The sequence below is a fragment of the Simochromis diagramma genome, unplaced genomic scaffold (genome assembly GCF_900408965.1).
Source record: "Simochromis diagramma unplaced genomic scaffold, fSimDia1.1 OVJJ01000304.1, whole genome shotgun sequence".
Classification (NCBI taxonomy): Eukaryota; Metazoa; Chordata; class Actinopteri; order Cichliformes; family Cichlidae; genus Simochromis; species Simochromis diagramma.
In genome coordinates, this window is record NW_024387030.1 from 3,902,329 (window position 1) to 3,927,567 (window position 25,239).

A 25,239-nucleotide genomic window follows, 5' to 3' on the forward strand; every position below is an offset into this window, starting at 1 on the left:
AACTGGAAAAATGAACGACAAGTAGCAGTTTTTGCCTCTCTTCAACTTGTTTTCCTCTCAGCATTTATCATACTACATCTGAACTGCATGTGCACCTAAACTGTACTTTTAGGCAACGTGACATCATTGCGGCACATCTGTGCTAAACCTGCTCCTCTCCCGAGGCCGTCAGATCTCTGGGTGGCCTCAGTGCTGCTCTGTCTGTTTCTGTGTCTGCACACACCCGCTAATTTTCGGCCGTATGTAGTTGGTGTAAGCCGGTGGGGGGACCGGCGGCTGGGGCGTCTTTGGAAGGGCCACTGCAGTAATTGGGATGTACATTTTCTTTCAGCATGCCCATTCATTCCTCCTTTTGTTTTTGTTGTCAGAGGTTTTCTTTTATGTTCGGCCAAATGACAACAGAATTAAAGTGTCAAGCCATGCTTTCACTACAACGGCTTTGCAGCCCTGAAAACTTTGTCTTCATTGTTCAGGGTGGCGGGTTGAAGTGAGAGGGAAGAGCAGATATAAACTGATCTCGTTAACATTCCAAGAGACACTCCCGTTGACCCTCTCTGCTCCTCATCCTCACCTCCCACAGCATTACTCCACTCACACAAGGACATGAGTGGACCGGCTGGCACAGAGCGGGAGGGGTAGTTGGGTTAAGTCTCTGGGGTGGGAACCAACTTGGAATGAGGCGCATCCCTTCTCTCACAGCTCTGATAATGATACTACACGGACGCTTTGCTGAGTTTCTATGGTGGTCCGATAAGCAAGAATCCAGATAATTCACTATCTTGAGACCACTTAGGCCTCGGTTTTTCTCCCTTTTGTACAACTGCCCCATCCATTTTTATCTCTCCCATTTGGAGTGACCCTCCTCTGGCATCTTTTCTGCAAACAGTGCTTTACAGAAACTGGCCAGAGCACAGAGGAATAATTAATGCTGACCCTAATTGTGCCAATTCCAGAAGCTCAATAGCTCTAATTACAAGGCTCTTCTCTGAGGCACTCAAAAAGCCGCTGAACTGTCAAAACCAACAATTAAAAAATATCTATAGGGACAAAGAGTGAGAGAAGGGGATTTGGGGTGGGGGTGGGGTTACCCGTTCCAGTAAAGGGTGACGGGACACCTGCACTAAACACTGCTTCTCTCTTCTTAATGGGCCTCACAATTTATTGAAAGGAAAAGATGGAGAAATGGACAGCACGGAGGCGAGGAAGATGTGAGAGCCAGAAATTGGGAGGTTGCAGGCCGATTACAGTGTGGAAGCATGTTTTGTGAATGCATTAAGTGAGCTTTCCTGCTCAGGTTGGTGGAAAAGTACTGAGAATATTTATGGTTGTCAAAGCAACAACACTGCGATATTAAAGTGCTTCATAACAACCTTAAACCTTCCACTTAAATGTGAAAAACCCAAACGTATATATAAGTGACAAAAGGGTTGCAACAATGCAGAAATGTTGTCCCTACATTCATGTTGTGGTGCACAGCAAACCACTAATACAATATTAGAATTAATACATTCATTTCTGATTGTGGTAGAAGGTTGAAGCAGAGCTAGGTTAAACCTATACAGCATCACATATTATATGCATTATATCAGTCTGGAAAGTAGTAGTAGTAAATCTTTTCTATAGAGCAGAAAATAAAAATGATCAAAAGGCACTTAGTTTTTAAGAAGTAAGAAGTTATTTTCTTTTGCACTGCAGTTTAAGACACATTGATTACTTCTTTGTTTTCATAGATTATTGTTTGTTATTTATCAAAATACTGATAACCCTATATTTTCTTCTGAATTTGAGTCTTACTGTAAATTAGTGAATTGCAGTTTTAACATTGTGAGTATTTGCAAATACATATGGTGTTAATATACATTAACTACTGAGGTTTTTGCAGATTATCATATAAAATGAAGAAATTCCGATGCTAGCCAAACGGCTCTAAGAAGGTCAGCCAGTTTATTTTGAAAAAAATCCCCCAAACCAAATAGGTTCTCTACCAGAAAACACCCCCATTTATTCTATGAAATGTGTTACATTATGACCATGTAATTGGGGATAAAGTGACACAAACAGTTGTTTTTTGCTCTATCAAACAATGAATCGTCTGCCAACTAAAACCCACAACGAATCACACACACACACACACACACACACACACACACACACACACACACACACACACACACACACACACACACACACACACAGCCAAATCTACAAACACAGACTGCCCCCCTGCAGTGCTTGTGACAGCTATTGACTTTACTCAATAGATGTTTTCCATTGTAACCCAAGTACGCAGGCTAAATGTCACGGCAGCAGGATACTAGGCTATTATAGAGCATTATATGTCTCTGAATGGGGATGAGAACCTAAAATTTGACCTCACAATTGCTCGGCCATTGTCTCTGCTCTCAAAGACTCATGATAATACACCGAGTGTTCCTGCAGCTGCTGCCTCTCCTGCTCCTCTCTCCTAACTGACCGGAGCAGGTCTTTCTCCTCCGCGAACAGTTAATCTTGGGGTGAGGTGGGCGTGGCTTTCCCGCCACCGGCCGCTGCTATTGGGTCCTCCGAGTGCCAGCTAGAGACGGCTGCTCCCTCCTTTGCTTTTAAATGAAGGTGCAATGGACACAGGCGTGACTCAACCTGTGGAAGCCGCGATGAACAGCTGATCCTCCCGCAGTGGATAAAACCAATCACAATGGTGACGGCCAAGTCCTGATTCCCGATCATACGCGTGGCACTATGTGAATAGTTATCGGAGGAGTAGACACAGGAGAATTATTAACAGGAAATTAGGGTTAAGGAGTCTTTTTGGGGCGTACTAATATATATTTTTTTCGGTTTGGACCTGTCGATCATCAGTATTACAGACGGACACGCTGTGCGCTCAGACTACCTGCCGCTCTTCGCTCTTCGCTCACCGACGCTCAATTATGTTATTATCAAGTTTTCTCATTTTTACCGTCTCCTACTTTATGGCGCCTCTGTTCCTCTGTTACCTGCCTCAAGTGTCGGCACAGAAGCCTGGGTCACGGGTGAGTACATCCCTGTGGGTCTGGTGCCTCACACTTTCATGGAAGTAGCAGTTTGAAACACAATACTTGCATTAATTACGAAAGTAAAAGTGTGTCAAACTGATTAGATTCTACTTAAAATAGAACGAATGGGATAAATTACAGACTGTTGGTAAACCTGAAATATGCCGAGATATTTCTTTAATGCGCCTTTAGTAGATAAGATGTAACAGTTGATTCAAGATTTTTTTTTTTTTTAACTTATGCTGAGTGGGGAAATTAGATGACTTTAAATCAAATGAGAAATTTGGCTTTTGGTGTTAAAGTTTCATCTGATTCACTGTTTAGAGAAGAACACTCCAAACCCAATCTCCATCTGGGCTTGTAAAGCTTAATCCCACCAATTTGCTGGTTTTACACTTTGAGTTTGGCCAAATCTAACTTGTAAAACATGAAATCGATGATAACTTACTGAGCTTACTCAACTTTTCCTTGGGCACAGCATCCCTGCTCCTGGACCTCTCCTTTTGCAGGAACAGATTTTTGTCACTGCCATGTCTCTCCGTCGCTCTTTTTTTCTATCTTCAGTCTCTCACACACACTGCTTTGCTTGTTCAAGGTTCTTATTTCCCCCTGTCCAGGCACAGGGGGAAATAAGTGATGCGAAGTGAAGGGGAACACCATTGTTTCAGTGCACAGATGCACTGTAATATTTGTGGTCAGAGGCGAGGGGCTGACTCACAGGGGGTGAATATGTAATACTCTCACATACTGGAACTATTTCACAATATCTTTGAACCCCCCCAACCACCCCCACCCATCCTCCATACACAGTGTGCTGTGGTCAAGATTGTTCTCTGGAAAGAGCCACAGTGAATTTTGCTTAATCACTTCTTTGTTGCTCCTTTTATAACTGTTTTCCTACTGTTCAAATAATGAGAGGATCAAAGTGGAGTGTGTGGCTTTCCTACAGTATAACTGGACGCAGTGCTTGTTACTTTGCATATTTTGGGGCCTGATTCAGGTGGCACCTCCTTATATAGCTACATCACTTACACGTGCTAGGGTGTTTAGAAAATCAAAACAAAGGTGAGTTTTGAAATTATGATGGCTGATACTTTGAGCTGCCCTTTTATCGTGAAGTTCTTCCTATTGTAACTTTAGCTGAAAGATTTTGTGTACCTCGCCAGGCTGTGAAAGTTTATCAGTCTCAGCTTTGGTAAACCGTTTCAAAACCACATTGAATAAACTCCAAAATACAGGGTGGCCAGTGTGAAAATGTGGTTTCTTGGTCCTCTGAAATTTGTCTTTACAAACAAAAGCTTTTCATAAAAACAGGGATAACACTGAAAATCTGAGCATCTCCATCAGCTTTATCCCATCAAATTAAACTCCCTCTGCATCCCACTTCATCCTCCTTCTGGCATGGATTAGGCCCCAAGGAGCAACAGTCAGCCTGCTGAAACCCCCACTCACTCCACAGTGATTATTTCTAACATTTCTCACAGCTGCTGTAATACCACAATTCACACCCCCACTTTCCACGTTGATATCAGGAGTGAACGGCTGAGCTAATTTCCCTGCATAGACCTGCTCCTTTCTCATTTCTCTTGAGGTTCCATGATGCAATAGCACAACAATCCTCAAGACTGAGGAACACAAGTAATTGAGAGACTAAAAAGACTTTTTTCAATTTTGCAGTTGCTGCTGTCTGTGCAATTTGGAAGACCAACAGCTTCTTTATTCTCGTATGAGTCCTTCAATAGTTTAACAGTGAGTCGGTGGATAAACCGTTGGATGCTAAGGATGTGTGATGATCAGTTGTAATTAATTAGTGCAACATAGTTTGTGCTTAAATTTGGTAGAATAAACATTAGTCTGAATTATTTAGATTAAAAAAAAACTGATAATGGACTTAAAAACAGCTTCTTATGAACGATGCTGCCTTTATAGAGAGACAGGATTAAGGTTCATAATGAGTTAGCCTTTTTTATGAGTGCAACAAGATATTTCATGTTTTTTAAAACCGTAAAACCAGGAATGATCAGTCTCATGGTCTGCAGGGATCATTTCCTAAAACATTTAAACTAAGAAATCAGTTTTCCCAGTGGGAGGAAATGCTTAGCTTTTATAGAGGCTTAGCTATGCAACTTTAATTCATCTTATCAAATCAACCTGTTAGTCTCAGATTGCCCATAGGGTTGGGATGCTATGGGCAGTCTGCTTGCATAATTTGGTGACAGCATCAGTGAAGACTCTTAAAACTAAAACAAACACACAGGCCTAAGCAGCAAAGCAGGAACACTGCATACCTTCAGCTTGGGAAAGCAGAGCTCTGGTTCAAAAGCAGGAAAGTCTTTTTATTAGTGTGAGGTAGATCACAGCAAACATGCAGGTGTGAGTGTGCTGATGCGTGCAGCGTATGGGTGCAGGTGCCTGTGTGGTGAGCCGTGGAGTCTTAATTATGCTTACAGTGTACAAAGGAATGGAGGTCAAGAACGGGCCTGTTTTAAGTGAAAGAAAAATTAAACATGAAAATAGAAGTGACTATACTTAAGTGCATTTAGTATTTACTTAAAAATTGGCCAGTGTTTATGCTATATTTAATTTTTTTCCAATTCAGTTGAATTAAGTTCACATCTGTTATCTGGAGGACATTAAAAAGAATATGGGGAAATTGAAGAGATTGGAAACTCCATCTGAGGCAGATTTAGCAAAAACTGGTCCATGAGAGACGTTATTACTGAATGGTTCATATTTATAAGTATAGGTTTTTATCAGTTAACAGCAGGTTAGCTTTTTCTTTAACTATCTGGCTTTAAATCTTATAATCCTAATCATAAAGAGAATAAAGTCACGCATTTGGACCTTTTTTCATCTACAAGAACCAACCTAATGAAATAAAATCTAAACACATTAAGACAATAAGTGAAGCTCACAAGAGACCATTTTACAAAAACAGATTCAAAATTGGATCCTATATTTCCTATAATGCAATTGCTAATATGATTACTCTCCCTTCTTGGGGAAAATTCACTTAGTTTTCAGCATTTTTGAGTCTGTAGTTCAAATCCAGATATTTAGTCAGACGAAGTCCCTGGGATAAAACGAGACAAGAACTTTGTGGGTAGGCTGAGCAGCCCATACCAGGACAAGTAAACTGGTCGAGAGCCCATTTTTTGTTTCACTACTTTAACAAACAAGATATTTTGTTATATATACACACGACAAAGTTGTCAGCAAGAAGTTTGATACCAGCAGAATCAGACAAAGATGAAGAAAGGCAACAAATGCAATTCTGTCATTATTCAGGACAACTGAGAAGTCACTTGCTTTATCAAACCCGGCAGGTCTGATAAAGAGGTAAAAGAGGTGAGGTGAATGCAGAATAGCCAATATGATAATACCCGAGGCAAACAAACCATGTAAGCCTTATTAAGAAAGTACTTTTATGGGTCAACCAATAAGGGAAATGTTGTCAAAAAGCAACTGTATTATGGCCCATTTGTAATCTTTATGCCTTTTCATCAGTAAAATGCATTCACACCATTCTCAAAGTGAAAGTGAAAACAGAATTGTGGATTCATTGAATTTAGTATGTACACAACTTAAATATTTACAGGATTAAAAGAAGTTTATGTACTTCTGCTTTTATTCTCTTAGAGTATAATAAATCTGTGCATAGTAACAATGAAAATTTGAATTTAATTGTCCCAAAATGTCAAAGGGAATAACAGAAAATTGCCTGAAGAAGTAATCAATAGTAAATAAACATTGTGATAATTAGAACTGAAGAGACAACATCTGCGTAACAAAGGCTATGAGTGGCAGATGGATAAGCGAGAGAGATCAAGGCCAGAGTGTGAGGACTGTTCCTTAACCATAATGAACCACTGAGATGCATATGAAGAAGAGCTGTTGACCATAATCAAGCAGATGTGCAGTGCACATTTCCTCATTTAGTCTTTATGAGGGGAAAAAAAGATTCCTGGCAAAGTGATAAGGTCATAGTTTGGTTTCACCGTCGTCTGTGAGGAGAAGTCATGAAGTACAAACCTTTTAGATTAACTTTGTACTGACTGTTCAACAGCAGTTTCTGATTAGGCAGTTAGAGGAAGAATCCCAGCACACAGTCATTGATGACGAAGCTTGTGGTTTGAGGTTCTTTTGTCGTATCGTAAAGTACATTTGCATGATTATGCTAGTGTTAATCAAGGGTTAGAGGGGATCTAGGAGGTGGGGGAACCCTAGTGGTGGAAGAAAAATAACTCACCTTAAAATAAATGATTGCGTATTCTTTGTTGGCTCTGAGGTTTAAGGCTTGTGTGGATTTACTTAATCTGCAGTCTATTAACAAATGCTACAAGGGGTATAATACCATCAAAGTTACTCTCCAGCCTGGAGCAATAAAAGTGGAATTTGGCAAATGATACTTAAGAGCATCATCTTAAATTCAAATTGATGCCTGCTACCCTTTACCTAACCTTACCAGTGAGTATGGAGACTTCAACCTACCTTGCACCAGGCCAAATCAGTCCCTTTTCTGTAAACTGTAGTTGTTTGAACTCTTGAGTATTCTTGCACAGCAGCCATGCTACACTACAAGGACAACAGCACTTGAACAGATTTCTTATTCTTTAAAGTCAGGAGTTTTCAGTCCCATTGTCACAGGAGTATAAAATCAAGCACCTAACCATCTGTAACAAATCAGTTTATGACTTTCAACCAACTTTAAGTGATATTTTTACAAATATCTCTTAACCACAGCAACTCAGTCATGAACAGTGTTGGTCAAGTTACTTGAAAAAAGTAATCAGTAACTAATTACTGCAGTACAGTACTTCCACGCTTTAAACGCTGCACGCTCATACTCTCTCCCGCACTCGATATATGGTCCACTGTTGATCTGCACACAGCTGTTGTCACGAATGTTGCACTCGCTTACGTCACTGTCATGAGACATTCTCGCAAAAAAATCACAGTCTTAGTAACGCTACTTTCCCTGCAGCGTTCATACGGGAAAGTAACAGCAATCTAATTACCGTTTTTGCAATAGTAATCCCTTACTTTACACTTGAAAAAAGTAATCGGATTACAGTAAAAGTAAACAAGTTACAAGTAACGCGTTACTGCCCATCTCTGGTCATGAAGAGTCAGATCATGTGAAGTTACAGAGTGCAGCCACCGAGTGCTGAGGTGCATAGCAAGTAAAAGTCGCCAGCCTTCTACTGACTCAACCTCCAAACCTCCTCAATTAATTAATTAACATCAGCACACAGTCTGTGTGCTGGCAGGTTCATAGCATGAGTAGCTCCTGTTGGTGTAAGGTGTAGGTGGCCAGGTACTTTTGTTCACATATGATATTTTAGTGAAACAACAAACAACACCATCCATCCATCCATTCACTTCCGCTTATCCTTTTCAGGGTCGCGGGGGGCGCTGGAGCCTATCCCAGCTGTCATAGGGCCAGGTACACCCTGGACAGGTCGCCAGTCTGTCGTAGGGCCAAACAAACAACACCATAAAGACATATATGAATACTCCAAATTGCTGTATATATGTATACCATACTTTATTAATGACAGATATTCTAAAATATTGTTGTAGTTATTAAGGTTCAATTATTTTTATGCAAGAATGACTTAGCCATAGTTCACTGTAAAACATTACAATGTAGCGATTAGAGGTGGAAAATTATGGTAGAATCATTTTCTCTAATATTAAAAAATAAATAAATAAATGGCCTTATCTAACTGTCCTGAAAAAAATATTTCAGGAAAATAAAAATAAAACAGCAGGGAAATGGTGGTGCAGTGGTTAGCCTCACAACAAGGAGGTCCTGCATTCAATTCCACCATCAGTTCAGGGTTTTTCTGTGTGGAGTTTGCATGATCTCACCATGTCTGCACAGTACTCCGACTTCCTCCCACTGTCCAAAGACATACAGTTAGTAGGATTGAGTTAATTGGTAATTCTAAATTGCCCATAGGTGTGAGTGTGAATACCTGTTCTTCTCTATGTGTTAGCTCTGCGACAGATTGGCGACCCGTCCAGGGTGTACCCTGCCTCTTGCCCAAAGACAGCTGGGATGGCTGTCTTAGCAGAAGAGAATGAATGGATGGATATTGCGGCAGAATATAATTATTTTTCTGGTGACATCAATGATCTTATCTAGTCACTTGAAGGTTAAGCAAAAAAAATATCATATTTAATTTATGTTAGAAACATACGTACATAAGAATGACCTTGGGTAATACCATTCACGAATCCCACATGATTAAAATGATCCATTACAAATGGTTTAACAAACTTTTATGGAAACCTCTGATTTTGACACTCATAAGCCAAGATCTCATGTGACTGCACACCTAGGCTCCATCTGACGCTAACAGATTGGTCACTTTAATAGTGAGTCACTATTAAAGTGACCAATCAAATTGCTTTCATATGTCAATTCCCTCTCATGCCTGCATGATCATCAGATACATTTCATGCTCAATTTCATGGCGTTCTAATCAGTATAATGAAAAGCAGCCTTAAGTCTGTTCCAAGAATCAGGCCAGTGTGCTCCACTCACGGATCACTGCTACTTAATTCAACCTCGCTTTTCTTTTGCAGATCCTCGTGATCATTTTGGTTTGCATTTATGCAATCTATCCCACTATGGGAACTTACTCTATGTAAATTTGGCCTTATAGTGACAAACACAGACTCTTGTTTGAGAGGACTACTGCTTGTTGAAAGAGTTATGGCTCTCTGTAATCCTTTTGATTATCAGGATGGCAGAAACACTTCCTCTTCCCTATCAAACTGGTTCAGCAGATTAGCTTCTGCTCTGCCTCATATTTAAGTTTCCTTTGATTTAAGTGAGTGTGTGGTCTCAGCGTTAGTATGCAATGGCAACATGGAACCTATTGTAATGGGTGACGGGCACACACACACACATACACACGCTTCCTGGGAACAGCAGAGACAGCTGACTGTTCTTTAGCCAGGATGTAGCATTAGTGACAAACAAGGAATGTTGTTAATCAGATTTAGAGCCATTTCCGAAAAGGAAGAACATGTTCCCCCTCCTCCTCCTTACTTATACTTTGATTTAGATTTCTTCATACCACTTCAAAAGAAAAAATAAGGATGTTTTCAGCATTCATTAATCACGTGTTTATGTCCTGGCCATCATCAAGGGGAAATCTGATTTCAGGATGGTGTGGTCGTCAACTCTTTATTTACTGGATAAACTAGATTTTCATATTAATAGATTAACAACAGTAATCAGAACGCAGTTTCTCATGATGAGCCCACAGAGAATCAGGACTATTTCTCCATTTATAACATGTTAACAGTAAAGTCGCAGGTTTTCTTTGTTTTGGTTCTTAGGCGGAGGCAGAAACTTCATCTGCCTGCAAAGGTTATTGGATTCAGTGTTTGTATTCAAGTTGCTTTCAGTCTTTACCTCATTGCTCTGCAGCTTTTCCACAAGAAAATTTGCCAAAACTAAAGGAAACAAAGGGGGAGGTGCTACAGTTTAAAGGGGAACAATTATGCTTAATTTAATTTGTACTCCATATTTTTTTATTCTTGGACTCTCCAGAATAACTTTTGTTTTAGTTCTTTTCCAGTTATGTTTCATTTAGGAAACCAGTTGGTGATTCTTGGCAACTATGTGTATGTAACCGGCAGTGTTGGGCAAGTTACTTTGAAAAAGTAATTAATTATAGTTACTAGTTACTTCTTCAAAAAAGTAACTGAGTTACAAGATTCTAAAAGTAAGTAATTACTTGAAAAGTAACTATTGCGTTACTTTAAAAAATGTTTAACCATGGGGTCCAGGGTATAATTGGCCATTTTTAACTACTTTTGATTTGACCTCTACATTTCACGTTTAAAAACTATTTATTTGCCTTGTTTGGTATCATCCTTTTCAGCACAACCTCACGTGCCTGAATTTACAGTTATGTTTTCATTTTGACATACTGTATTAACACAATTGATCTAAAAATCAGACAAAAAACAAAATCCGAGTAGAAAAAGTTATATTTTTTACTGTAACAACCACAAACATGTTTAATGAATCATATTTCATAACTTTAAGTGCAAATATAAATTGTCAATTTTAAAATCATACGCACAAGTTTTGCAAACAATAAGATGCCACACAAATTATTTGTGCCACTCCAAAAAAGGTGTATCACTCCTTTTTCTACCTGGAGACAGCAGTCACATCATTGTTCTGACACACAACACAAAACTATCCACAACACTACACACTAACTACACAAGACAACACATTAACTACACACTCCAAACATGCTAAACGTCACAAATCTCTCACATCTCAAAACTCCCTCTCTCTCTTTTTCTGCTCGCTTTCTCTCGCCGTCACTCCTCAAACTTCCTCCTCTTCCTAAACAACCAAAAGTCATGTTGCCATATCATTTTTGATTGGTCAACATGGTGCACTTTTCCACCAACACGAAAGGGCTGTTTCTTGTTTTTGGTTTTTTTTGCTCATAAGCAGAGAGTGCTTGCTAGCGCTGTCCTTAGACAGTAAACGTGACGAAACTATTGAGGAAAAACGCCGCGTATATATTGTTTATCATGACTCTGGTTTTATGTGGCCTATCGAAACAATTTAAAAACTGGTATATATCACCTTGTTGCTTTGTCATCTTAAAGTGGTCATGTCATTGGCTTACCACGACTACTTTATTCTTCCTCAGTCAAACAGCAGCACTCATGCGATTGTTTTGCCCCCCTAGCTCCAGGTGTTGTGCCAAAAAGTGATCGTCGGGCAGAAAGTGATTGCTGTCCGCGGGAGCGCGCGCAGCTGCTTAAAGCTGTAGCGCCCAGATTACTTACAGCTACTTCCATGCAACTGATATAAGATGTGGTAAGCTGAAGACAGCTTCAACCGTCTGTTTGTTGAAAAATAGTAACGCAACCGCACCGAATTTTCTTGTCACTAACAGTAACGGCGTTGTAACGATAGAAATAGTAATTAGTTAGATTACTTGTTACTGAAAAAAGTAACGCCATTACTTGTAACGCCATTATTCCCATCACTGATAACCGGTTGGCGAGTGGTTGCTGAAGGTCGCAAAGAAGGTGCAAAACCCACTTTGTGATTACTTTGGTCGCCACAGTAGCCTTTTATTTGCATGGAAGATGCCCACCTGTTTGCAAACACTTGCAAAGGAATAGTCAAGCAGTAATAAAACTTAAAGTTAAGTGTATCAAACTTAAGAAAACCAGGAAGTGAGCATGTTCACCTTCAGTCATCAATGTCTGCTAACAACCAAATATAAGTATATATTTATATATTTTATTTAAATATAATATAAGTAATATTTTCTGTGCTACTACGTTCACTTTGCAACTTCTAGCAACTGTTGCCAGCTTGTCAAGGACTACAGATTTTTCACTAGTGACAGGTGGTTGCCAGATTGTCTATTGAAGGGTGTGTGTGAAGGGTGGCTTTACCTTTAACCCCCTAGGACCTGGCGTCCACATATGTGGACATCACATTTTGGGTTATTTAGACCAAAATAGTCAATTTTGCTCAACAAGGGCCTGATATCCACTTACGAGGACATTATACTGCTACTGTTCTATCAAAATTTTAAATGAATATCCTCATATGTGGCTCTTATTTTTCTTAAAAACAAAAATAAAGTAAAAAAAAAAAAAAATCTGGTAATTCTTTGTTTTTACATTCATCAGACCCCAATATGCCCAAATATCAAAGAGAAATTAAAAATGCATGCTGTGGAAGAGTTCGGGTCTTAGGAGGTTAAGGAAACTTGCTTCAGATTGACTACTCTGGATGTATGTGGGTTATGTTCACTCTTATTGACATCATACAGTTTTATCAGCAGAAAAAATTAATTCAGGTGTTTTAACCTCCTAGGACCTGGCGTCCACATATGGGGACATCACATTTTGGGTTGTCTAGACCACAATACTAAATTTTGCTCTTTCAAATGGCTTTCAAATGAGCCATATTGCTCAAAGTGGCACAATTGTTGTTTTGTTTTTGTAGTCAGGAAACATGCTGCTGTGTTCAGACATCAAATAAAGAGTTATGTACATCATTACTCAATTGTAAATACCAAATAAAATAGCAAAGAGAAATTAAAAATGCATGCCATGAAAGAGTTCGGGTCTTAGGAGGTTAACCACAAGAAAACGTTAGTGATTTTTTGCCCATATACTGACCTCATTGTATGAAACTCTGGCCATGCTAAATATGGAGATCCACTACAATAACAGGGCATATAATAGTTCATGCCCAGTCATTTCTTCCTGCTGTGGATGGCTCACAGACCTTATGCCTCCTGTGTGAAAATTGTCCACCTTCTTTAAAAGCTTCCACACCAAAAAAGTGGGAAAAAAATTGAAAATGCTAAAATTGTGTCTCGAGCCTTTTTATTTAGTCAGCTGGTTTTCCTTTCTCAATGCAGAGTTAAGTTAAAAAGAATGGGGAAAAGAATGATGTAGCTTTTAATACATTCCTTTTTTTTTTTCTACACTTTTTTTTAAACACTGTGTGTTAATTCAAACAGCATGACAGATGGCATTCACTTTATAGATTTCCTGAAAACTAAATGCTAATTATCGGACAAAAGTGATTACCTCTGCCCGTTAAAAGCCCACAACCGTACACAATTAGATCTGTCTTTGGTGGACAACTTTCATTGGCTTGTTACCTCTGTGGTTGGCTCACTTTCATCCTCTTTTTCCTCCATTTGACTAATCCACTTATTTCCCAGTGAGGGAATGCCAAAACACCTGATGATTAATGACAAAGAGATGCATTAGATAGCCATGCATGTATGTCTTTATATATGCGTTGGTGTTGTTGTATTGTTTGTTGTTGTTGTTATGCCCGGAGGCTATAATGAGCCCATCACACGTTAGCGTGAAGCTGGCACACAGATCTCCCTCTCGCTGTTTTGCGCTCACACACGTGCACTGATGCGGACCAGGCTGTAATGAATCCATCTGTGCACGCAAAAGCCTTTTCTGTAGAAGCAGTGATGTCATTCATGTTAAGGTGCATGGTGCTGTTAGTTAATCTGATTTAAACATCTCTTATGCTATCAGGGTAAGAGCTGAGGTCATCCCTTGTTTAAAAAAAGAGGCCGTGGGCTTTTCCAAGTAAAGAGTTTGGATTATTGACTACTGTGTGTTTCAATCAGGGAAAAAGAATCAGTGAAGCTGGCGAAATTTGGACCACTGTGCTGTATAATTGCAACCATACTGGAGCCTGTATTTGTATTATGCTGGCTCAAGTTCTACACAGACTAAACAGCCAAACATCCAAAATATGCTTTCTGTGCATGATTGCAACATATTTATGTTCGCAAGTATTAATAACCAAGGCAGCTTTGACAGCGACATAACCAGCGTATCACCTTCTGTTCTGTGATGGAATAAATGGCTCTCCAAAAACAGCTCTGGAAAATATCACCTCTAATTAACATCAGGAAATTTTCTGGAAAACACATAAGAAAGCTGATGTCAATGATGCCTAATCACAGTGAAATGTCTTTAAAAATGTCAGCACTACAAATTTTCTGCAGACCGTTGGCAGTAAAAATTTCAAAGCACGCACGAGTATTAAATGTCTTCAATGGACCGGTATGCTATATTTCTCAGTTTGAACAGTAACAGCATTACAGGCAGTGACTTCCAAGTGTAACATCGGGCTCAAGTACAACGTCTTGCTTACTGGAACGCCTGGCTGCAGCTTTGAAACTTTATCTCTCTTGGCAGCTCATGAAGGGTGTTAAACAAATACAAAAAAGCTGAATTTTTATGCAATCTCCCACATAACACACAAACACCACAAGTCATTGTTTCAGTAGGTATTAAAACTATACCACAGCTGATAATGATGAACCAAGCAGCCATACCAGTAAGTTCGCTAGTTAAACGTTAGCTCCTCAAGTCATGCAGAAGTCGGTTTTCAAAGATAAACTATTTCATTTAGATTTTTAACCTCTTTTCCTTTAAAAACAAGCACTCAGATTTTTGTTGTTGTTTGTTGAACTTGAATAGTTTTAATTATTTTTTTTTAAATAATGTGAACATATTCTGCTTTGACTGCCTTCTTATCTTATCTTACTAGATGTTGTCTATTGTTTTTTTTTCCTTTTACTGAAGTGGAACCACAAATCTCAAGATTAGTAGCAGCTGCATAACGTTCCAGTTTTACACCTTTTTAAATTCTGAAGGATTTTTCATAGGCCTTTGATCATGTGTCATTCTGAGCCTTACTTATAACGTGCCATGGTAATGCAGTGGATAGCACTATTGCCAGAAAGATCCCAAGTTTGAACCCTGGTCTGGGTTTCCCTCAGGTGCTTCAGCTTTCTTCCAGTAGTCTAAAGACATGCATAACAGGTTAATATGTGACACTAAATTGTATAAAGTGAATGAAGTACTTCTATGAATGCATGGTTAACACGTGACATGCAGTCCAAAGTGCTTTAAGTGGTCAGTAAGAGAAAAATACTACTTGAATACAACTTTTATTCCTAAAAACATGATAAGCACATATTTAGAAAGATAATGACCCTGCAAAAATAAATTATTCTGTCACCGAATAAAATCCCAAAAACTGGACTGAAAAACAATCTCTAATTAATATCAGGAAATATATAAAGACATATAAACATGTATTTATGAATGAAAATCTGTGCAAATTAACACATATTTAGGAAATAGTGTATTTAAAAACAACTTTGTCATGCAAGAAATAATTCTCTTAATGTAAGTAATTAGATGGGAAGTTTCATGGTGCTATCTATGAGTTAATATTTTCCTCTGAGAGGGTTTGTGATACTTGGGAGATAGTACTGTGAAAAACAACAAAAACAAAAAAGTCTTGTCCTCAGGTCACTAATCAGTGCAGCTTAATCTGATAAGTTACAAAAAGATGAAACAATACGAGAAACAATATGGAAATGTAGAGAAAGAAGTGAAGTTTAAGATCTGTGAAACTTCCTGTCCAGCTGCTTCCAGCCATAACACCACAAATTTCTGGATGCAACTGTTGAAAGCTGGGTTATATTTGGGTAATGCAGGCGCCAGTTTATGACAAGGAAGACAAACCCAAGGAATTAAAAAGACAACATCTCTGTTTCTTTTTAGATCTTTTGTTTTTTTAAACTGTTCACTTTGAGTCCAAAGATTTTGGTGGTGCACTCACTAACGCACATACCATAACTGAGAATAAAAGCTATAAATAAAATACAGTAAGCACGCAGCTCATGTTGTGCTGTGCAGCTTTTAGTTCATTTACGTCATCCCAGCTCTAATAAATCTGGGAAATAAATCAGCTAAGTTGCTGTTCAACAAAACTTCAGCAAGTCTGTTCCCCATTAAAGTATTACCTGATAAAGGTGAAAACGGGATCAACCGTTTATGTTGTGTTAACGCTTTTTTAATACTCCTAATCTGTCCAAAGAAATTAGTTCTACTAAATTAAAAACACTTATTGTAGATGTGATCTGCATATTAACTACCACCTTGGTTCTGTCTCTCATAGCCAACTTTTTACTCTTTATAAAAATGATCATTTTCTAATCATATTTTTCTTCTTTTTCCATTGCGGCGGGTTAGAGTGGAACAGACTAGCTGCCAGTGATGGTAAAAAAGACCATTTTGCTAATGCTGTAATGGTTGCACAATGGGGGTTGCATTTCACTTATTTTACGAGTGGTGGAGAGAGGGCTCGGGGATCTGTGTTATTCTGACTTCGATGCGTGTGTGAGCTTGTGTACTTGTGTGTGTTGGCGGAATGTGGCTTGTTAAATGTGAGAATGTCAATGCTCATCGTTTCCCGGTCAAGATATCAGTACCAAACCATCGTGTAACTCCCCTGGTGTTTTACCTCCAGCTAATCTTTCACCTCATCTCTTTGGTGGCCCATCAGGAAAAGCAGGATCTCGCATCTTCATAGTGTAACGCAATTTATAAACTGTCTCTCAGTCCATTAAAGAGGAAAAATATGCATTTCTTTTAGTTCTACTGTTTGGACATTAAAGAAAGTGCCTCTGAGTGGTTGTTAAAGTTACGTTATTTCACTCCATTATGTCGTTTGGGGATGTGGCTCTATAAATCCTTGAGTGTTGCCTGTTACACTATAATGTTTAGGTAATTAAGATTTATGTAATTAATGTTACTTTGACTTATGATTGTTCCTTAACAGCTCCAGTTATATGTTAGCCTGTTTAATGTAGATGTGTTTGTTTGGCTGTGATTATGGAGTGTCAGCCATTACGGGCCAAACAGTTGGGGCTGTTTCTCCTCAGGAGATAATGCCAGGTCCTGTCAGCCTGGTTTATACTGTATCAGCTGATCACTGTCACATAGTCCTGGGTCAGGGAGTGAATGAAAATAACTCTAAATGTTTTTTTTTTTTTTAACTTCTTCAGGCTGTGTGATGGGTGGGGTTTATCACTTCAGGTCAGCTCAGATAATAGTCAGTAAGCCAGAGAGTAAAGGAAGGATTAAGAAGGCAGAAATTTTGTCTAGTGCTAAAGTAAAGAAGTAAGTAACATTAACTGCGTTTTTCGCAGTATTTAAATGTGGAGCACATTCACATTGTTTATAGTGAGACAAATGTGGAGGAATCAAAATCAGAGCCGCTGCAGTGTCCTTAAGACGCAGTTTGAGATGTTACTGTGAAAGAAAGCAGAGTATTCAGATTAGATTGGAAAGAGTTTAGCATGCTACAGACTATTTGATCTTCTTTCCAAAGGGTTTGACTCATCATTCTCTGTTAAGCTAGATATTTTTCAGGTGGTTGTTTTAATTTGCAGTAGTGCAGAAATGAGCTGAACCTCATTTCTTTATATTTTGTTTCCAAGGAGCCAGACACTTTTGGACATTGGCTGCTTTTTCAGCCAGTCCAGTCCATTTTCAGAGGAATGTATTTTGAGTTTGATAAGCCACTGTGAATCATTCAAGTATAAAAAAGGCACAGATTTTATGGTGTGAACCAGTGTCAGCATGACTATGATCCCAAACACACTGACAGTGCAGTAAAAATATACCTTGGAACACTTGAAGTGAAGGATTGACTTTTCCAGGGCCCAGAGCTCAACTTCTTGACAGAATGTAAGAAAAGGTAGCCAGCATTCAAAGAAGAGTTTTGAAATGTCCTTCAAAAAGCCTGAAGAACTATTCCTGAACACTGCGTAAAAGGAAATGGGGCTTGTTAGAGTTGTTCAATGTCTGTTTTTGTACAGATTTATTGAAACAGCTTGCACCATTTCAGTAAATCTTTGCACCTATTTCTGATTTTCCTAGCAAAAATATATAAAAAAATAAGGGTTGGGTCAAGATTTTGTTTCGCACAGCCCTCTTGAACATTTCTTTACCAAATATAGTTATGCGTTTCAGGGTTCTGTGAAACAGTAATTAATATTAATTTAAAAGGAAACAAAGTACAAAACTTATCAAAAGGATTTCATCAGTAACGAGTCAGCTGCTGGCTGAGGCTTCATGGCGCAGAGACAAGAGAGTGGTATCAATCATTTCAAGTCACTCTGACAAGTTAACTGATGATGTTTCCTTTGGGTCCCAGTGTTTGCAGGCCTGTTCTGGTGCATCCAGTGGATGCTTGATCAGATCGGTATGCGGGGAGTTTTTAAGGTTAGTGAATGTCTGGACTAATGGTTTCCGAGCAGGACTTTACACTGCATCGAGACCATTACCTGTCAGCTATTTAAATGTTTGGCCTGATCGGTGCTGTTACATACTTATGTTAACTTTCCAGGAATATATTTCACAAACTACTTAACAGGTTACTGTGAAGACACCGCTGTGATGCAGATAAAGCTCTAAGAGAGAAAGAACACATCACAAAATTGCTCTCTGTGATGTGCTTTTAGTTTATCTTAGAATTTCAAGAGTACTACTTGAAACATACAGAACAATAACTCACACTTGATAAATTTATATGCTGTCACATTGAAAGCTAAACAATGGGTAAAATGTTCCAGTGACTGCTTGAGTAATGCTTTCCTACCCTTTTAAAGTACTTTATTAAAAAAAAAAAATCTTCCATTTATTAAAACTACTCTCAACTATAAATTGGGAAACTTTTCATGATCTCCTTGAGTGTCTGTTTCACCTTTACCAGAGGCGAGTGTTTGGGTGGGACGGTATGAGTAAGAACTGTGGGAGACATGGTAGAAGTGTTTATTTCCACCTACCAGACAATGCCGTCCCAATGCTTTATTATAACAGTGGAGGTAGAGTAAGTTTGTGAGTCAGTGATGGGGAGGACAGGTCAGTCTGTGGGCAGAGGCCAGACTCTTCGGCTCATAACCTGGAGAAGAAGTCGGATAGAGCTAAATCACTTTTTAAAAATGGTTTGTTTTGGATGGTGATGTACCAGTTTAACAGTTCACCACACAGACAAACTGCTTTCCATCCACAGTCGTTTGGCTCAGGCTAGTTGACTATTTTTAATCATTTCTCCTGTGGAAGAAACAAGTAACTGCTCTCTCCTCTGCTGATGCTTAAAAAAGAAAGTTGACATGGTCGCTCTCTACCTGGATAATGAATAATAGTCATATGTCTGGTTAGTCTGGAAATAAAACGTGATATAATGCAGATACATGCTTTTTTCCAATTACTGAATAATTGCTGTCCTTGACCAAAGCCAAGAGGAAGACACGCAAGTTAAAACTTGGAATGATGTGCCATGTTTTTCTCCCTGTCTGCACGCTCTCCTAAAGAGGTACGTCATGATTTAGTTTCACTCTGCACTATCTGACAAGAGCTTCTCTGTGACGGTTCAGTGCCAAACCTGGAATCAGGTTAAACTCTCTGCCTTGTTTTAGGGGTATTTTTACAGCATGGCAAGCTGTATTTGTGTCTCGCCAAAGTATTAATCCCTTTGTTTGAATTTTACTTTACCTTGTCGTATTAAGGTTCTTCTATATGGGAAGAATCAACATTAAACTTAACATTTCTGCCTTTGTTCAGACGTTCAATATAGCTTTTGACAATGCTTTTGAGGGGTTAAATCTGTTACCTTCCAGTTTCAGGACATTTACTTTGGCTTCTGATTTATCTAGCTAATAATGTCGAGTATCTTTTTATATTTCAAGAAAAATCCAATTATCTTTGCAGATAATGAAGTATCTAAATGTAGGATTATTTCCATGATAGTAAGTCTAAAAAATGTCCAAACAATCTAATTAATGTCACATTTAGTAATAAAAGCTGATTTTTTTGTGCACCGTTACATATTTTGCAGTGGAGTTAAATGATTGTAAAAGAAAAAAAAAGCCAGAAAAACTCAATAGTCGTCACTATTATAAATAAATAAAAAAGCCATGTAGTCTTGAAACTAGTTCATTTGTATTGGACACTGGTGATATTAAATCACCACTTGGCAGATAATTTGCTTTTTGAATTTGGGACTCAGTTTTGGATTCAAATGTTGAGATTTAAAAAATTTATGTTTTTGACCGTCACAGCTGTCAGCGCTGGCAACGATCGTTTGGTATTTGTAAAGTAAAAAAACCACAGAGACTGCAAATGGATGATTTTCTGACCTGCGTCTCATTTTACTCACTGCGTTTTGGCTTTGTGCTGCAGGTTATAACAAGTTAAAATCCCGTTTTCTTTCCAGGTCACTAAAAAGAACGAAATATCAGCCAGAATATGACAAAGAATATAAAATTCAAGTAGCAAGAGTATTTTGCCACTGTGGCTGAAGTGATGCTTCAGGTTTTACCAGCATGTGTCAAGGGATGCCTATTTTTTAACCGCCACAGCAAACTGATTGATTGCAATAGTTTGCATGGACATTAATTATTCCCTGGGATTTACTATAATATCTCATTTATACCCCTTTTTTGTCAAGCACCACAATAAGGTCACAAACTGTGGTCTATGACATGCAAACCTAATGGCATTCCAAGCTTTGCTTTGCAAACATGTCTGCACAGTTAAAATACATTAAGTGCACCAGCTAAGTATGCGTCCCTCGAGTGGACTCAATGTGGACAAGTAAAATTTAAAAAAACAACTACTTCCAGCAAAAAATGGGTTTACAGAGCTGCTGGCATGACTACATACCTTGGTTTTGTGTTTAGAATTTAAAAAATTGCTTAATCACCACTAGTGAGATGACATAATTAATCCGTTGATGCATCTGCTGTTTACTGAATTTCCAATATGCATTAGTAAATTGCTGCATCTTTCCCATTTCCCTTGCAAAATATAAAGAAATGAGATATACATCACGTGAAAAATTATTTTAGTGTAGACTTTAGTCGACCTCTAGAGGGCGATCTAGGGGCGATCGTGGCTCAAGAGTTGGGAGTTCGCCTTGTAATCGGAAGGTTGCTGGTTCGAGCCCCGGCTTGGACAGTCTCGGTCGTTGTGTCCGTGGGCAAGACACTTCACCCGTTGCCTACTGGTGGTGGTCAGAGGGCCCTGTGGCACCAGTGTCCGGCAGCCTCGCCTCTGTCAGTGCGCCCCAGGGTGGCTGTGGCTACAATGTAGCTTGCCATCACCAGTGTGTGAATGGGTGGATGACTGGTTGTGTAAAACGCTTTGGGGTCCTTTGGGACTAGTAAAGCGCTATATAAATACAGGCCATCTAGAATAGATTAAGGTTAAGGTATACATAAGTCAAAATTCCTAGGAAGCTGTTGTCAATAGAAAATATTTCAAGTCTGATTGTACTGGCAGTTTCTTGTTTTTTAAAGGCAGAATAAACAGAAAGTTACAGACTTCAGAGATGATGATTGTGTTGGGTTCTCACTCCTTGATAACAAGAGTAACACTAATTCAAAGCCACAGAGGAGTTTAGAGTATGTTTGATGAAAAGGTCTGGTGTGTATATGAGATCCAGTTGTCTACCAGCTCATTCATGACATCAGAAATTTGGCCTAGTTACAATGTACCCTTTGCTCATGTCTTTCTGATTAGACGTTCAGAGAAAATATGTCTCCAAGCAACATTTTTTAATGTTTTTCAAAAAAAAAAAAAAAAAACAACGTTTTGAAGTTGGAGGCTGGGGCCAGGAGGGGGTGGGGAGTGGGGAGGTTACAATGAGAAAAGCATGAAAGCTCAATGTAGATCACTTCACAAATGGCCTCAGATTGTTTGATATGAGTTGGCAAGTGAAGGTTGGAAAAGTGTGTCCTTTTTTTGGTAAAGTACCTGCTCTTGATGCTCTGTTGGATTCAACTAGATCTCTTCTAGTCACTTTTGAGACCTTGGGTATGAAACACATTTGATAAAAGTTTTAATCTGCAGGATATTTTTATTTTCTTTTTGTTTTTTTTTTACCTTTTATAAAACATGTTTAGAATAAAAAAAAAAAAGCATAATCATCACTAGCGAGATGACACAGTTGCTTCTTGTGTTTTCATGTTGGAATACTGAAAATAATTTCAACAAGAGTTGGCTCAGGTACACAACTGGGACACTTCTCATAGCAGAGGACTCTGTTGCTGCTCATTACACACCTACTCTCTCCACTCACTAACACAAAACTCCATCTTTCTGGCAAAGTTTGTACTCCCCTGAAATCCTTTAGAGCTTAAATATATCTGAGGCAGCTGTAATGCCAAGGACCATTACTGCTGTCAGAAAGAAGGCCGTGTTCCAACAGTACAGTATAATTGACTCACTAATAGATCATGAGTGATCTTGGGAGAGGGGAAGAAAGATTCCTATTGGAGAGTGTGGTTTGGCTACTTTGAAACTTAATCAAGGTTGAACCTGTCTTCAGCCAAAGATCAATTACATAAATTAGCCTCTAGGTCAAGCTTCAGTGCAAAACAATCTTGTCACGTCGGCTTAAAAAAAAAAAAAGAAGCAAGGCAGCAGCTGACAAGTGTTTGAGAAAAACAGAAATGTTTTGAGCAAAATAGGCAAGTGACCCGTGAGTCCAATTTGTACGTTAGTTTGGCATAACCTCAGATTCAGCTGAATGCTGCCTTTGTTCAGACATAGGGGAGCTAGAAAGAGAAGACGCCAAAAAGTAAGAACAAACCAATTTTTCAAGGGATGACAAAAAAGTTCCAAAGTCCCTAATCTCAAAATGTGTCTGTCCCGTTATATAAAATCTGAAGTGAATTAAATGTGTATTGCACCAGTGTTATGTTAACATGTTGCTGTATTTGTTGTTGCAGTGGCTGATTGGAGACAGAGACAGGGACTGTGGGATCACCTGCTCACGGACGGGGAAGCCGGTGTGTGGTTCAGACGGGCGGAGCTATGACAGCAACTGTGAATTGCAGAAGGCGCGCTGCAAAGATAAGACACTCACATTAGCACACAGAGGCCGGTGTCGAGGTGAGAGTTAAACTCTGGTCAACTTTGTGCAGATACACGGAGCTATTTTCAGGGTGCATTCAAGAAAATTGAGATGTAGGATTCATCTGTTTTTTTTATAAATGTAAAAAATGATGATGTTTACATGAATGTTTTCCTGATGTCTGTGTTTACACAATCCATTTCTCACACATAACAGTCCACAGCTATCAGTAAAAGTCATACATGCATTTACATACATCAACGGGCACACAACAGGTACAATAATAAGTCAGACACAGCACTAATGAGAGGTGTTGGGATGAAGGTTGGTTGCAAAGCAGCTTGCAGATGCATAGCAACTTTAGGTTGGATAAAAGAACTGACTCTGTACTAAGATTAGCTGACCTGTGGGATTGCAGTTGAGGTTAACTTGGCCTACCTATACTGATGCTTTGCTCATTTTCTGAATCTGTATCTAGGGCTGGAGAGGAAATGGATCAAAAAGAAAATCACCCTAAAAACACATGGTGTACTACAGCATTGCCATGGAAGATAGTTTGCATTGGTCTGAAATGTCAAAACAATACACCTGGATTTGTACTTTTAGATTTTTGATACTTTGAAATATTCTAATAGATTTTAATTTCAAGAGAGTGTGGGAGTTCTGTTTATGTTTATTTAAGTTTTCCTTGTCACACCTGTTGCTCATTTAGGTGTGCAGAGATTTTGTATTGTACTCAACTCTAAATAGTACCTGAAAGAGTACAAAAAAAAAAAAAAAAAAAAAAAGAGCATCAACAGCCATAACCACACAGATTCTGTGACCTTTTTGTCATTCAGGTAAAAACTGGGTGTTGCCAGTGGCTCTAGCACCAACTGCCACATCTGAAGGGAGAGATGTGGAGCTCAAAGGTAAGAACTGTGACACCTTAAACACCGCACACAACCTAAAATGCAGTTTTAGAATTCATCATAACTTAATATGGCCACTAAAAAAGCAATAAAATAAAAATGAAAAAAGCAATAAAATTAATTTATTAGAATCCTAAATAGCATATTTAAGTAACTGCAGCCTGTGGCCACAACTCAAAGTCTGGGAAAAGTGGAACTAAATGAGAAGATGTCTTTAATTTTCTGCCTCTGTGTAGCTATGTAAGTTTTTACAGACCAGGCTCACACACTTCCTCAGTCTCTGGATGCCAGCCACCCAGCAACGGCAGAGATTGATAGGTCTAAAGTCAAGATTGGATTCGGGCATTGTAGCCCCCTTTTTTCCAGACCCCCTTCTATCCATTAGAAAAACAGCAGTACGACTAAATCCATTTTTGGAGTGAATCTGACTCCCTTTGTGTGGTAATATGTGGCTTTGTTTCATAATACCAGTGTTGTGCCAAGGGAAGGAAAGCTGGGCAAAGCTCACGCAGTCTTTGCAGATGCAGCAGGCCTGTTCTGTTGTAATGAAAATGCTGCTTTATTTAGGCAGGCAGTTTGTGAACCAATCCTTGTTTACAACGACAAAGCCAGGCAAAGTCTGGTTGAAATGTGCGTGAGATTCAGATTAAACACAACAGATTAATTTGAATACGAGGCTTATAAATTGCTAACAAGTACAACAAACAACCGCAAACAACAACAAGCACAAAGCTGTGGCTGATTCAACCGGCAGACCTGCTTATTCATTATTTAGCTTTAAAATCAACACATTATGCATGAGGTCATCATTCAAAGTCTCTCAAAGGGAGATTTGTCTGTGTCCATACACTGTGTTTCGGCTTTGTTACAGCTAACAAGCAGACAACCTGCAAGCGACTGCTGGGCTCGGCTTTCTTTTTTCATTTACATAAATCAGACGTATTCAGGTTGGATTTTGGTGTTGCTTTTATGTCTCTCACTACAATATTCTATCTGCATTTTCTCTACAATACAAGTC

At 38.9% G+C, this 25,239-nt stretch overlaps 2 protein-coding genes across 13 annotated transcripts in view; one reads left to right on the plus strand and one right to left on the minus strand.

Annotated features, from left to right (window-relative positions):
• The window catches only part of ccdc177 (coiled-coil domain containing 177), a 166,728-nt gene that overhangs the window by 12,822 nt on the left and 128,667 nt on the right, over positions 1 to 25,239 (minus strand). The window lies entirely within an intron of this gene.
• smoc1 (SPARC related modular calcium binding 1) overlaps positions 2,612 to 25,239 on the plus strand; it is a 57,111-nt gene continuing 34,483 nt past the window's right edge. For 5 of the 7 annotated variants that reach the window (XM_040041414.1, XM_040041416.1, XM_040041413.1 and 2 more), the window contains exons 1-3: positions 2,612 to 3,029; positions 23,186 to 23,348; positions 24,150 to 24,221. In XM_040041414.1, the coding sequence (XP_039897348.1) occupies positions 2,928 to 3,029; positions 23,186 to 23,348; positions 24,150 to 24,221 (337 nt within the window). In that variant the 5' untranslated portion in view covers positions 2,612 to 2,927. The remainder of the gene's footprint in view (positions 3,030 to 23,185; positions 23,349 to 24,149; positions 24,222 to 25,239) is intronic. The other 2 variants (XM_040041419.1, XM_040041420.1) reach the window with 1 other exon arrangement.